Genomic DNA, 16,195 nt, shown 5'->3' with positions numbered 1-16,195 from the left:
CGATCGTATCATAGCGAAGAAAAAGGATGATGACCGCGCATCTCTCGTCTCGATACCGTCTCTTATCCACTTGTACGGGATGAGTAAACGTCTCGCGTGGCCGAGTATTTCGAGAATGACGTACGCGAGGCAGCTGGACGTCGCGAGGACCGAAATGATGAAAATAGAAGGCGTAATTAGGGCAAGGTGCGGGGAAAGCCCACGTACATTTTTATCCGTTTTTCTTTTGTGTCTTCGGTCAAGTATCTGCATATATTGGATTTTGCTCGCATAATTTAATTTTCCATTAATTATCCGCTCGCTGTGAATTTAACTCGGGATTAATATCGTTTGAAAATATTTACCCTTTCGTGTCGACTAAATTAATAATCAATATCAATTCGAAATTATTGGCGAGAATTTAAGGAAAATTTATTTTAACTCGACGTTATAATTAATCACTTGTGTAAAGAGAGTATGGATTTATTTTCCAACTAATTCACCTGCGAATCAATTGCGCTCGAGGTTACTTCTCTTATTGCGCTAGCGGCTATTTAATGTAATCCCTCTACGATGCAAGAACCATATTTGCAGGCTGTGTCGGCGATCTCCGGAATGAAAAGCGAACGAGCACTTTCTAATTATTCAAAGATATTTTCCTATGGCGCGCGTGATATCCTCGCGCACGATCGGGTACAAATGGAGTCGTCGCTTCTTCCGGTGAGCCGCGTCGATATCTCTCAGAACCGTGCGCCTTTTACCTTCCCTCTCTCGCGCATATGTCGACCATAATCATGAATCGTGCTGGAATCACGACGCGTTGCGGCCACGCGGAAAGTGAGAGCGCCATCGCTCCAACTACCGTAAACACATAAATCAGGAGCTAACTTGGTCGCCGAAGAGACCAAGTGCAGTATGCACAGAAAAGTCGATTGGTCGTCCCATCAGTTGACCCATGACCTTTCGCTCGTGATGGTAAATTTGCGTAAGTTCCAACCTTTCGTACGCAGATACGAGGATTTTAAATATCGGGGGGAAGTATTTTTACTATTTTTTAAAATAGATACAATCAATAATTAAATTTCTCTTGCATTCTCGAATTTATGTATGAAAACAAAACGGCATTTTTCATTCTGGACACTTTGCAAGGAGTTTGAGAGAATCTCATATCTATAGAATTTATATATATGAATAATTTTACATATTTTTATCTAGCAAAGAAAAAAAAACTAATAATAAATAAGACATAATATACAAAATATAGAACTTTTATCCTATATTGTGCTTCTAAGTCATCATAGAAAAAGAATTGGAGAATAAAGTTTTGCTTTTGTCGCTTCTTGCGAATGTTTTTTTTTTCTTCTAGCGTGAAAAATATTTTTAAAAATAGTTACAGGCGCGTGCGGAGATATGTGTGCGATGAAAGATTGAGTGTGCAGAAAACGAATATTTTATCGACACCGACCACGCCTCGGCTCGCTATAGCTTCACCCAGTTTTCCGTCGTATTTTCATCGTTTGTACGGAAGGAAATCGACCAGAAGGAATCACGGATACGTGTGACCGCGGCTGATCATGCGCGACGCCGATCCAAGCGCTTTCACCCGATCGAAGTGCTTCTCTAAGGTTGGTCGTAGGCTGTAGCGGTTACGAGACAATTTATAACCCCAATTTAGAACCTCGTATCGTAAAACAGTTATCGGGTCTTTCGGTTGTTGGAACCGCATCGCGCTGTCATCTTCGAGACAGGAATTTTTCCAGAGAGCGAGCGTTTAAAGAGATCCAAGGTAATTGCACCGGCAAATACAATTGACAAAGATAAATAATTGTAGTCGGATGGAGGGAATTACCTGTCGATAATTGGTAAGAGCGTAGGAGCCAATCGGCGATATCGTGCGCCTACAATAGCCACTCGTGTTATTCATCACATCGATGTCGTGTCATAGAATTATACAACGAAGCTATTTTCGCGTTGGGGCACTTTATCTCTCGCGAGAGAATTCACATCTTTAATATTAACACCAACCGTCCAGATTCGCGCGCCTTTCACGAGAAACGAAACGGGACCTAAATAGAAAGTCTTGCATAACGAATACGCGACTGTTCCTTAATTGTCTTAAATATCTACGCGAATATCTACGAGAGATCGTGAACGCTGCTTTTTAGATTCGCTGTTATTCTGGCCTCTTTCATTCACGCAGTGTTTCCAAATATGCAAGCAAAGTACAAGTTCATTGTATTTGTATTTCACATCATTGTACGAGAACGAACTTCGATGATTGGCTCACTTAAAAGAGTTGTGAATTTAATAAGTCTAAAAAATATATTTAAATAATTTAATATTTTTAACTTAATATTTTTAATTTATTTAAATTATTTAATTTATTTAAATAATTTAATATTTTTAATTTATAATTCAATATTTTTCTAAATAAAGGATTTGAGATTGTTCCTAGAAAAAGGACATTCAAAGATTCATTTAACTTGTTATAATAATGTAATAATTAATCACAAACTAATTATTTAATTATTTAATATTTTAGCACGTTCTTAGGCTGCATTTGCGGAAATTCGTGATGCTGGCGAGAACAGATCGCGAGAGAGTTGTGAAATAGGCGGCGGCAGCAGCAGGGTTGACGGATCGATACCGCGACCTTGAGACTCTTCGTCGCCTTATTACACCCGCGCGCGACCAACCTCTTGATTCTCATAAAATTGTGTTACCATTGGGATGCGATGGCGCGAGAATTTTTCGTCGCAAGGCCATCGGAGGAAGAAATTCTTGGTGTACTTATTCGAAGCCCAACTCCATCGTACGATCCTCGTATCGCGAGTTTATTTCCTTAATGCATGTTTGGTGTCTTTAGCAAAGCGCGTCAGAACAACGTGAAAAGCGCATTCGAACAATAAATCTATGGATCCCGGAAAAAAAATTAGAATAATAGTGTATATTTCCTGATATTGAATTTTTTATGAATGGCACATATCGGTATTTTTTATTAATATATGAAAAAATTAAATGTCAATGAGATACTAATAATATACGTAAAATTCGGAATTGTATAAATATCTTTTTGTAAATGTATTTTTTTTCATATATAAAAATATGCCGGAAATTTCGTGTTCCTTGCCAAATATAATGTAAAAGTCGACCAAGATATATTATTTAAGCAAACAGCATTTAAACATTGAGAGCAGTATGTCTTCTTTACACGACTATACATATTGATTTGTGGACTTTCTAAGTCTCGGAAATGTCGAAAGGAGGTTGTCAAAGAGAAGCTGAAAAGCAAATAATAATCTACCGAGTGTCATGGGCGTACGTTTTATTTTAAGACTTTCACGTGTCATACATATAATGGCCACGATATTCTTTTTCATCCACGGCGTCTATTTATAAAAGCGCACCTTCTAATAAAGCGTTTTCAAGGTGGCACGATTCGCCATTTTGCAGGTGCTTTCATTCACGACGGAATGTGAGAAATTAAAAAAATTGGCATCTCGTATACTAAGATATTCCTAGTTTCTCTATTCTATTTCTGACATCTCAAATTGACAGCAAAGTAGCAATTGGCAATCTCCCTGGATTATGTTTTCGACTGTACAAGCCTTGAATCATTCCGGATAAAAAAAGAATCACACGTTTTAAAATACGTACGAAGGAGTCTAAAGTCTGAATCAGGATGTATCCTATATCAAAACTCATTTGTCATTAAAGCAACACGAGAAATTACAAGCATCCCTATTTATGTGTGTTAAAGCCTAAAAACTAGAACACGGAATATCTCGAAACAAAATAAATGACGTGAATTATAATTTCATTCAACGCACTGGCTCCTTTCATATGTCTTTTTTTAATTTTTAATGGACATTTTTGAGAGAAATCTTTAGTAATAAAAGCAAATTCAGGTGATTCTAAACTAATTAACAGTTTCTTTTCTCGCGTAGCTTTACGTACGACTTTTTTCCCATGTCATCCTGATTTCACGTCGAGGCGTCAAGCGGTGTGTGTACGCAAACAGATGAGCGGATAGTGCGTGTCGCGTTACAATGGTCGTCGCTTCCCCTCGGAATGCAGATAGCCGTAGCTCGCTTCCGCCTGCAACGCTTACGTGGTGCGTAAAGGGCGTTACGTAACGTACATACATACATACATCGAGCGGATCGAGGCGTAACTATTCGTCCCGATCCGAGTGCACAAACGTACGCGAGGGTGAACGCTCGGCTGTATTCGACCGGCGTCGACCACCGTCGACCATGTATGTGAGTGTGTATATTGTATGTATATGTGTGTGCATACTCCTTGCATCTCCGATCTATTATCATCGCGCAAGCGCGCGTTGCACTTGCGTACGCGCTACATCACGGGAAGATCGGCAGTGGATTTTTCCGATCGCGGAAAATTTGCGACGCGTGCTAACAACATTGCGCATAATTGTCGCGATTTTCGTTATGTCGACTTCGTTATGTACAAGACACCCTTCGCGTCGATTTTATTATCGGGGAATGAGGTAAAGTTGAATCGGATAAAATAATCTTGAACTTTTGTTAGGAGGAGAAAATGTAAAAGAGATGTGATAAAAAAATTCTCGAGACATTTAATTTTCTACGATTATCGTATTTAGATTGATCAATTGCTTATATTTTGTTAGCTTTGTTTTATTTATATGGAAAATAATTCTCTATAATAATAAATTAAGAATGCAAAAATTTAAATTTAAAGATTTTGTAAATATTATTGATTTTGTAAATATATTATTGTTTTTGTGTAAATAGAATTTAAAGCGCAGTGTCATAATGGAAATATTTCTTCTCTCGCTTGCTGTAAACAAATTGTCATATCAATGTAATATTAACAGTATTTTTACGATATGGCTCTAAAGTTGACTCATTGTCAGAAAAAAATCGAATAAATTTTTTTTTATCATGCGTGATGTTACATATATGTAATTATTTTATTTTCTTATCGAATACAAGCGAGTTTTGTCATAAATGCATTACAATTTAACTGTCGCTCTTTTTTCACATTCGCGAAAACTGTTAAAAAAAACTTAAAAAATGATATTAATCGCATTTAAGTTGTTTTCAAAAACAAACAAAAGATTATGTAACTAATGATTTAATAACCATTTGCATTTATCGCTGCAATTTTAAGCGACATTTGTATGTCATGTGTGCTTCAAATAAAAAATAATCATCATTTAATTGACATAGATATATATTCTATTTTCATACAAAAATTAATATGCTTTTTAAAAAATTTAGTTTTATAAGATGAATTACTATTTTAATTGCTATCATAAATTCTCATTATTATATAATTAAAAGAAAGCCCAAGCCAGTACCTAAATTTAATTTTAATAGACATGAGAATAATTATCAATTAGTGTTAATTGCAAGTGTAAAGAAGTTGTGGAAAATGTATCCTGTATTTTAATGTTTCAACCACGAACTTCTCAAATTTATCGCGCACGTTTATGTAACGACCAAAGGATTTCCAGTTTTAGAAATGTGGAGAAGGTGTGATCGACCTCGTGCACAATATCTGTTATCTCGTTTAATAATCGTCTAAGATGATTACGCGTTCCCTTATAATGCATAGGCTGTTGCACATCGCGTGCATGTCCAACGAAGTATGCGAGCGCGAAGCGACGTTCAAAGGTTAAAAACGTCTCACCGACGATTTTGCGTTCTACACGATCACACGATTCCACCGTGATATCAAATTATTCAACGCACACGAGGCTGACTAACGCGCGTACTGATAAACGCTCTGTGTTGGAGATAATATCGTATACCCAGAAAGAAAACTGTGTATAATAAATTCGTTATTTGTATTACAGTTTCGAGATAATTATTATGACAATCATATAAACGACACACAAGATTATTTTATATAAAATATGCTTTATAAAGCATATATTATAAGTAATCCTTATTTTTTTATTATTCCACGACCGCATGAGGAGCACTTGATTTAAAGGCCAATTACACTTGAAAGACCATACGTAGCGAAATCGTAAAACGAACGACAAAATTGTACCGCATCGTAGTATTATAATCATATGGAAGATTAAGATAGCATATGGATTAATGTCCATTATGGACAGAACGCTCGTAAAATCTTCGAGCGGACGAGAAAGAGATACCGAATAAATTTGTGCGATTTCGCCTTCAATTCAGGGTCTTCGGAAAATGAAGAATTTAATTATACCTATTAATTTAATATCTTAAAGTGTCGGCGATCGTGACGCGATACGGACGGTGGTGATAAATTCGAAACATCTCCCGTTTCGGCGAAGACGCGACGCGGTGTCGCGTCCTTAAGAGGTAGACGGGACATTCGAGGACGCGAATCCGCGTCTCCGGGATCAGCCGGTGGCTTACATACGTTCCTCGGGGCGTCCCGTTAACGGACCTCGCTTCGCGGATCGCGGATCTGTCACCTACATACGAGAGTAGACGCGACAAAACGTATCCCGTTCTCGACCGCGTGTTTCAACCTCTCGAATGCGTTTATGGCTAAACGACGAGCCGATAACCGTCGCTCCAATAACCCTTAACTCTTTAAGAAACGGTCACGGTCATCACGTATATCATTTTATTCGCGACTAGGAAATAAAGGAAAAAAATTAGAATATTTAAAAAAATGAAATTAGAGAGAAGATTTTTACATCCCTTGTCTTTTATGCTTTATCAAGATTTTATTTTACTAAATTATTTTCTTATTAATTATTGATTATTCATACCATGTACCGTATATAATTTTCATATTATATTTTGCGTAAATAAATTGTTAAAATAAAATTTACGTTTTTTTATAACCATGATAGAGATTTTATATGTATAATTCTACAGTTATATTTGCAATGCATTTCTGTCATCAAACATTTGTATTAGTAAAAGTGCAAGATCACTAAGTTTTCACTCGGTTACAATATATGGCTTTCAATGTCGACGTCACGGCTATTTCTAGATATTTGCTATCGGGCATCTGTTTGTAGCAAAACCTGAGACGATGCAGTGGATATTCAGTGCAAACAAGAGAATTATTGTTATCTCACGTTTCTTTCTTTATCGAGAGTATTTCGCGGCACGGAAATTATGATTTAGCTATTTGAGAACTTGCGACAATTTCCTGGATTAATATCGGCTTCGCGTGTTGTTGCTAAACAGCGTGTTAAATGTGCTTATGTAATCTAATATTAATCCAAGACTTTTAAAGGAAAAAAGAACCGAGCTATTTATTCATAATAGAACGGGAATTTTTCACATTACATATGACAAACTGTAACTGTATATTAATGTAATTATTGTATAATAATATATAACGTTAATAAGAAAATGATTTGTTTTTCATTAATAATTTGTATCAATCAAAATATCCATATAATTCTTTTTATCTATAAGAATATAAAATATCTATTATTTGCATGCATGACAGGAATTTATTTTTCAAATCGAGCCATAGAATGACTCAACTTCGTTATTATCATTCTGTAATCGTAATTATTTTAAAAGCATTAACGTGTAGTTTGCGGTGTGTCAACGAAACCGAACGTCGAAAATATAGCTCCGATAACATTGAAGCCGTACATAAGATGAATTCGATCTAGTATGAATATATAATAAAAATCGCACAAAGCACATTCTCGAGGCGAGCGAACCGAAGAGGGAGAAAGATGCGTATATTGGAGTATATTTTAAAATCCGATAACAACGCAATGCTACTTATAACAGTGCTCGGAATCGCCTAGTTTATCTAAGATAATCGCTGTTTGCAAACATCGTTGCTTTAATCGAAAACACGGTGTGTCGATAGGTTAGCAACTCACACGCGCTCCTCGAGTGCGATAAATTTTCCGCTGACTAAATCCAAGCGCGAACATCCGATTTGTGCACGATTCACTGCAATCTCAACATCGAATTAGTTATCTTTGATGAGTACTTTTCCGATCGAAAGCCGAGCGAATCGTAATTCGAGCGAAAATTCAGTACGAACTTTATATCATGTTTCTCACGGTGACATCAAGCGATGAATACTTAGCTTTGTGTGACAATGCTAATGTTGTATATCGCGATTCAACATATACATGTGAATGTATTTACATGACGTTAGCTACATGTATATCTTTTTTCTCAAGAGGAAAATTATTCTTCAGATCCTTAATAATTTAATTCCTTATAAAAATTAATATCTTTTTACGAAATGACTCGAGAGAGAGAGAGAGAGAGACAGAGAGATTCTGATATTGAGTATATTGATTTTGTTGAATATTTCTGAAAGTTTCTGTTAACGGCATATCAGATTCATATTGACATGTTTAAAATTATTGACGTGTAATTATTAATTTGGATAATAAATAAATCAAAATTCTCTCTATAAATATACTTACATAGCTCACTTAATTTTTATGAGATCAATATTGCCTTATCTGTCGCTACGGGATATTATTATATTTTTTCTATTTAGAGTGTTACACACCGTATCAGTATATAATACTTTTTTTCTACTATAAATTATTGCATCTATGATAAACAAGTTAATCTGTAAATCAGCCAAGCATAAAAGGGAAAGATTTACTGTGCGTGATAAGGTCGTGTTAGATGCTAAATCATTAACTCTCTAATCGATTAAAAAATATTGTTAAAGAAAAATGATTCAAGAAACTGATATATTGGCGGTACAAATATTTATGGTTATTAATAAATTATTTTTTGAAATAGCAGTCCGATATAGATTATTATTATCAAAGAGCGATCATTTTTAATTTGCAGATATCTGTTTTAGAAGAGAAAATAAAAGAGAGAGAGAGAGAGAGAGAGAGAGAGAGAGAGAGAGAGAGCTCGCATTCTCAAGTTAAATTTTATTTTATTATCAATCAGAAGGATTAATCTTATCAAATATTATCAAAGACATATAAAAATAATATATAAAAGATTTTATTTTTTTACTGCAAAATTACTTTATTTCGTTTGATTCATCTCTTTTAATGTGCTTATTATATAAAATTTCTTTATCTCGCTCGTAATCGTCTCCGATTACGAATCCTTTTTCAGCTTCAATGCATTCAAATGATGAAATTCATTCTCAACGGTACGCTATTTCATAAAAAAATCACGATTCACGATGTGGCTTAATTACGATTTTCGTGTCACCGCTCAGGAACTAAATTAGCAAAGTGAGAATATTTTAATGCGCCAATTTGCACGCGGAATCCAGAATTATTATGCTGGGAAGAAACTGGGTCAACCAGGTTGATACAAGATAAATAACTGGGTCAAACGCGCCATTATTGCCGACCCGGGAGCGCATTATCATGTATTTCGGAAACGCGCAACGGCAGGACGAAATTGACGGATCGATGAGAAACAGCGCGTGCGTGCGTGCGTGCGTATGTTTACGAACTTCGATCGCGCTTATGATGCTTATTTACCGTTACCGAAGCACAACAGAAATCGAATCGCGACTCTGTCATCGTCTGTCCAGCGAGATGATAAATTAGATATAGAGTAGATAATAGAAATATTATTAGTAGATAATAGAAAGGCGACGCTGACATTTAATAATTCTTGTCTTCAGACTTACTCCTGATAAGGATGCTCGATTTCAAGTCGCGCGTGGAACTTTATTATTACAAAAAAATTAGATTGCAAAAATATAGTCAATATAATGTGTCTGTAAGGCTTTTAAAGACTGTCATAAATTTCTATTTCGAAATAATATGTATCTCGCGATGTGAAAGATTAATAAATATTGAACCAATTAAACAAATACTTGATGATGCTGCGCTATAATTTTTAAATTCCAATAAAAAATATCGACGTGACTTTGCTCGAGAACTAAAAGTTAAAACTGCTAGAGAGGAGAGATGAAATATAGACGAGTCATTCTTTGTTGATGACGTAGTCATCCTTATTTCTTCGAAACATCACGTGACCATGTCCGCGCGAAATAGTGGCCTAACAGGATCGCATCTCCCATCGACCTCGAGACATGTTAGACCAAGATCAACCTATCAGAAGACAACAGATCATCCATCATGAACATTTGCAACTAATCATCGCTCGAGAAATTCGTTCGCTGTTGGCAAATAAACGTATCTACTCTGTTACACATACTATTTTAAAATTAATACAATTGACTAAAACAATTGAAAATGTGCGTCCCATATTTTCGTCTTGTAATTTTCACTTTTTATCTTTTTTTGTATTTAATGGCATAGTCGATTAGTAAAAAAAAAGAAGAAATGAAAAAAGATATAATATATCTTGTTTCTACGACTATTACAGTCGTAGAAACACAAAAATATGATCTAACTGCAATTTCAAGACTTGCATATGAAGCAAAATGAATTTTAAAAGAGATTTGCAAATTTCATGCAAATTTGCGTCACTTCCCACCCAGTCTCGTCGCTCATGAATCACACGTGGCAAACCTGTTTTTCGGTGAAGGCCACCTTTCGTCCTAACGTTCGTCACATTTAGGGAAACAATATTTATCGATACTTTATCTTTAATAAGCAAAATATTGCTACTGCATTATCTGATCTAACGATATAATCGCATTTTTATACTTGTTATTTCTCGCCTCATTTATTGTTAGTTTTAGCTTTTAATGAGCTTTTAATAAGGTATCATATATATCTTTACCGAAATATATACAAAGATCTGTGCAAAGATCATTCACATATACAAATGTATTACGCTCCAAATATTACAAGTCAATATAATTCAAAAGTGTTGACTTTGACACGGAACGATTCGAAGAAAATTGTGACAAAAATATCATTTTTAAATTCGATATTTTCAGAGATATTGACTCGTTTTCAATAGATCAGATATTTCTGAGGAAAGCATTTTTTGCAAAAATATCCGGCTCATGATCTCTATTCCTAAGTATAGATTGTATGTATTACATATTGCACGATGCACCAACGTGCTCTTTTCATGATGTTTATCGTCAACGTACAACCGTTGCTGCGTTCGATCATTACACGAGTAAGCCATTAAGTGGCTTTGATGTTCGAACAAAAAGCTATCAAGAGCAAATCGAATTACCGAGAACGATCGCGTCGAGCAACGCGTCTGTCTATTCGCTAAATGGAGTCGCGTAAACGCACCGTAGTTTTAGCAATTTATTCGACTTGGCACGTGTCTAGGCGGAGATTGTGAACTGCGCGTAGGAGGTCACGAAGCATCGTTTCATATATAACACAACGCGCTGCGCATACGGATATTTATATATTTCCTTATACCATAAATTTAACTGCGCATGCAAAATTATAAACCGGATATTTTTGTGCAAAATGCTTCTCTCGGAAATATCTAACTCGAAGAAAAGCAAAAAGTAATCAAACTTATTTTATTCATTGAAATTTGCAAACAAAATATCTCTATAGCGCTTTATAAAAATTAATTTAATATCCCAAGATCGTCAAATTTGCACTTGGTTAAGCAAATAAATCGCTGTAACGTAGGAAATTTAACTCGCGAAATTTCTCGACCGCCACGCAATTCCGTTAGAGGAGCTATCTAGCGCGCGCGCGAAAGAGAGTTAAGGTCGCCATCGTGTCGAGCGATGTATGACGTCAGCCCGATATATTTATGAGCACGCCCGAAGCCGACTTCTTCGTGCAAATAAGCCGCGAATCGAATACTACAAATAGTCCGTCGTCCGCCCATCGTGATACTTTCCACTGACAATTTTTCGATACATGTCAAAAAAGGGAGACCCTCCCTCCCCCTTTTCTCTCTCCTTCTCCTTCTCTCTCTCCCTCTCTCTCTCTCTCTCTCTCTTTCTTTTCGTGTTCAAGGTCTTTCGCGACGCTTTTCACGCGCGCTTTATTGATCGGCGGTGACCAGCCGAGTTTCCAAGGTAGCACGTGGCCTTTCAGGTGATTCTCGGGCAATGACACCCTAATAGTCGCGTGAAACCGCTGAATAATTAAGAGCAAGAAATATTTGCGTCCGCCGATAGATACGCTTAATAAGAACGGGTCTACTCGACTTGTTAGAAGAAATCAGCTCGAGTAAATTGCAGAACCATTACGCACCGCAACTTGTTTCTTATAGTGCCATATATCGAACAACCGTTATACTGTTTCGATACTGATTATAAAAGTAGGTGAAAAGTACTTCTTTTTTACAATTAGTGGAATTTTTTAACTTACTGATGTAAATCTAAAAAATTCAATCAATTCCCAGATATATTCTAATTCAAAATTCTTATTAATATTGTAAATAAAAATATATGATTTGTGTCTAATAAAATTCTCTTATTGTTAGTTGAAAAAACTCACTAGAAATTATAATTAATATTTTTCATTATTTTTTGTTTAAATCTAATAAATCAAAATTTTTTAAATATTCCCATCTGCTCTCCGTTTATATCCTATAATAAATTTATTTTTAACAAATTTGTTATTTTTAGAAAGAAAGAGTGCATTCATAGAACTCGTGTATTTCAATTGACACAAAATGGCTGGATCAGAAAATTAATTTCGATTAATTAAAAAGCCGTGTATCTTCGCGTTTGATTCGTACGTATATGCGTTCGTGAATAAAAAGAAAAACAGAAAGTAGATAATGATATGATTTTGACGCAAAACGATGTGGAAAGAGCCTCGCGTGGAATTCACGTGATCGATCTTCTGCGTCAATAGAGTCAGCTCCGATATCGATTCGATCGAGTGCGAATCGACAATAAGATTTTCGCGAGTGATCGATGAAAGGCTAAAAATACGTATATACGGCTTTATGCTCTTAATTGCAGATACTTCGAAACACGGCAAGGGTTTCCATGCTACTCGAGGTAGTATCGAATTACGGAAGGTATACGCCAACGGCACTTGGAGGGTATCCCAATCGTGCGCGGGCGAAAGCTTACGCCACGATAACTCGAGAGGCAAATTCCCCGTTATTGTCAACCTCGCGCTTATAATTGGCTCGCGCGCGAAATTATCAGGGAATTACGTCAGCTTCGATTTTGTTATTTATAATTTATAATTTGTTAATTATAATTTTTTAATTATTAATTTAAACTTTATTAGGTTCACGCACATTATGCTGCAGGTGACTCACGAGCTTTTACATATTAATCTATCGATAATAATTATTGCAGACAATAATATCGAATATAATTACACTTTAATTTTATATACAAACATTGCGAACAGCGCAATATTGTATTCTTTAATCAACGGTCTCCCGCAATAAAATAATTTTTATCCTAATCCAGTAAAATAATCTTGCTCTTTTTTAAGAAATAATTACAACAATTATACAGATTGTGATATCTTAGTTTAAAAAAAAAGAAGGCACGTTAAATAATTCTAGAATATTTTTCCAATCAATAGAAGAATTCAATAATCATTTCTCAAAATATAAAAATTATTAACAAATTATCATTCATATTTTAAATAATTATATTAAGTTTATAATTAAACACAGATGTATTATAATCTATAAACCCAAGTGTACTAAGGTGACATAATTTCCCGATAATTCTAAACGCGACACCGTATCGTATTCTGAGACGTTGAAAAAATATCTCCAGGAGATTATCTTCGACCTTGAGCAAGTGTATTCAATTTGATCGGAGTATTAATAATCTCGAAGCGTCTCAACGATTCGTCAGAAAGACGAAGCTCTATTTCTTTCGAACAGCGAGACCGAGCAGTAAGAGCGCAAAAAACTAACCGAAGGCTCTCTCTGTAGCTGGTTGAATGTTTAATATTCCACATCGATAATGATCGATGGATCGCGTAGGCGATCGCCCGTTTCTTCGCGCGGCCGCCATGCGTGCGGGAAGGGCGCGAAAGAAAGGGTGGCAAAGTCCAATACTACTATATTGATCACTGACCTTTCCTGCGGCCAAACGGCCCGAAGAACGTGCCGTTCTTGCCGATGACGTTATCGTCGATATACTTGAGCAGCTTCGTGGTGTCCTCCCCTTTTTTCGCGGCGATCGACTTGACGGGGCGTGGTGGGACAGCCCTTTGATTACCAGCCACCACGGTAACATTGATGTTGTTGGTGGCGGGCGCGGTGGTCGCGGCGACGGGGGCAGCAGTGGTGATGGTAGTAGTGCTCGTAGTAGTAATTACGGGGTTGTTGAAGGCTACGGTGACGGTGGTGGTGGCGGTGGTGTTGGTCGTGGTCGTCAAGCTCGTCGATGATGTCGGCTGGGCGGCCTGGTGGCCGACAGCGCAGCTGGACACGGCGACATTCGAAGGACACGTCTCCTCCGCCAGGGAGCTGATCCTGCGCTGCGAGCCGCTCCAGTTCTTGCCGCAAGAGATCTTCACCGAGCAGCTCATCCTCTCGCGATAATCGCAACGGGGTTCATAGTAAAGTCGATCAATCGCGACGACGGTGCATTAGTCACATCCGGGACGGCCCGGCTGGATCTCGGCAGGAGTAACACCAAGGGATTTCCGTATCTCACTCGGTGCGCATCCCTGCGCGATATATATATATATATAGTTCGATGTAGTCGACGGTTCACGTTAGTCGCACGTGTTTATTATCACTCGGCTTCTACGCGTCGAGTCGCGAGTCGCGTTCGCGATATCGGCGGTCGCTATTTCCACAGTCCTACTTTCGAACCGACTCCAACGAGAAAAATGATTTCCCGGAGAGACTTTCTTCTCCTCGACTCGGCACCGTTTTTCTCCGCTCAACGTCTAACCCCGTATAGTCTTGCATAAGAATATCTCCGAGTTGCGCATATTGGGGTGAACGACCGGCGATTTAACCTGGCGCTCTACTCGCGCTCCTTAAATCTTCCTCTGCCAACGAGAATCTTGCTAAGGATCTATCTCTCGACGTCGATCGCGCGGGCGTCAGCTTCCGCGACGGCAGATTGGTGCGAAGCGCGACAAGGGAACAACACATACGATCCGCTCGAGCGCCGAGACGAGACTGAGTGTCTGGTAGACTGCGAGCTGCCCGGTTCGCCAATGACGTCACCTGGCTACGCAGGCGCCTGAGAGTCTCGCCATGCTGCGGGCGCATCTTCTCTCTCTCTCTCTCTCTCTCTCTCCCCCTCCCTCTCACTCTGGAGCGAAGCGCGCATCGCGATATCGCGGATGGATACTTCTGCGGCGCAAATTGCCGTAAATTTGCCGACGCGTGATTTCTTATCGGAATCACTCCGAGACTGTTTGTCAACGATAGTTTTCAGAGCACGCTGTTATCCCGATGAACGCGTCTCTATCCCGCGCGGATTCTCTTTCTCTTTCGCGCCCCCTGTCCCGCAAAGATGCGCTCTCGTCCCGCGACACATATACGTATACAAATGGCGGTACATACTTTGAAGGGATATTCAATTTTTGGTAGACACTATTTGGGTTGGATTAACTATATGCATATCTATCGATCGCATCGCCTTTTCGCGTGATTAAAATTGCAACGCTGTTTTCACGGCACGTTGTAATGCAAACGCGCGAGTAATCGATTTCGCAAACGAGATACACGCATTGTGCTCGCTTTGAAATTAATTAAGCGAGACTTACGAGAGATATGTGATTAAACCCAGATTACCTCTCATATTTTTTCGACGATATTCTGGAATATAATTGATGACAAATTGTCTAGTTAAAACATTATTTTTTTTAATCCCCTCGGAACACATTCGGTATTCAAAAAAAGAATTTACTTTCTAATATAATAACTATAGACGTAATAAACATGAATTAGGCATTTCTTTCTTTTTCTCTCCTTCCCTCCTTCCGATCAAGCATTGCACGCAACTTAAATAAAGAAAAAGCATTTTAATCAGTATTGTTTTTTCTTTCTAATCTGAGTCGAAGAAAGATAAAGATATCATGGAACATTGCGCTTTCTTTCTAATATTAATGCATTCATTAAGACAGTGCGTGCAATTTACTTTTAGACATCTATAGATACATCTAGAAAACAAATTCTTCAAATGGATGCATAAAAAAACCTTTAAAAGATATAGCTATATTCGAAAAAAAGATAATTAAATAATTTCTCGATAATTTTATGTTGGAAAAAACAAAATGCGTGGTTAAATGTAAAACGTTTAAAAATAAAGTAATAAAATAATAATTTTTTACCAAAATTGTTATTTAAATAAATCTTCCTTAATAAAATTATTATTACGTATCTCGTAAAAAATATTTTAATAAGATTATAAAAGCTCCTGTAATTTAATTGGCGGTCCTTCATGTGTTTACATAAAATTTACT

The 16,195-nt window shown here is 37.1% G+C and overlaps 1 protein-coding gene across 1 annotated transcript in view; it reads right to left on the bottom strand.

Annotated features, from left to right (window-relative positions):
• The window catches only part of LOC145964370 (uncharacterized), a 48,057-nt gene extending 33,139 nt beyond the window's left edge, over window positions 1-14,918 (bottom strand). The window contains exon 1 of the mRNA XM_083087027.1: window positions 13,843-14,918. Coding sequence (XP_082943153.1) covers window positions 13,843-14,299 — 457 coding nt within the window. The 5' untranslated portion in view covers window positions 14,300-14,918. The remainder of the gene's footprint in view (window positions 1-13,842) is intronic.
• Window positions 14,919-16,195: the final 1,277 nt, after the last annotated feature.

The sequence above is a fragment of the Camponotus vicinus genome, unplaced genomic scaffold (assembly GCF_025532165.1).
Source record: "Camponotus vicinus isolate PSW18456_S1 unplaced genomic scaffold, iyCamVici1.0 SCAF_13, whole genome shotgun sequence".
NCBI classification, from domain to species: domain Eukaryota; kingdom Metazoa; phylum Arthropoda; class Insecta; order Hymenoptera; family Formicidae; genus Camponotus; species Camponotus vicinus.
The sequence above is the reverse complement of the archived record's forward strand: the minus strand, read 5'-3'. Positions and strand labels throughout refer to the sequence as shown.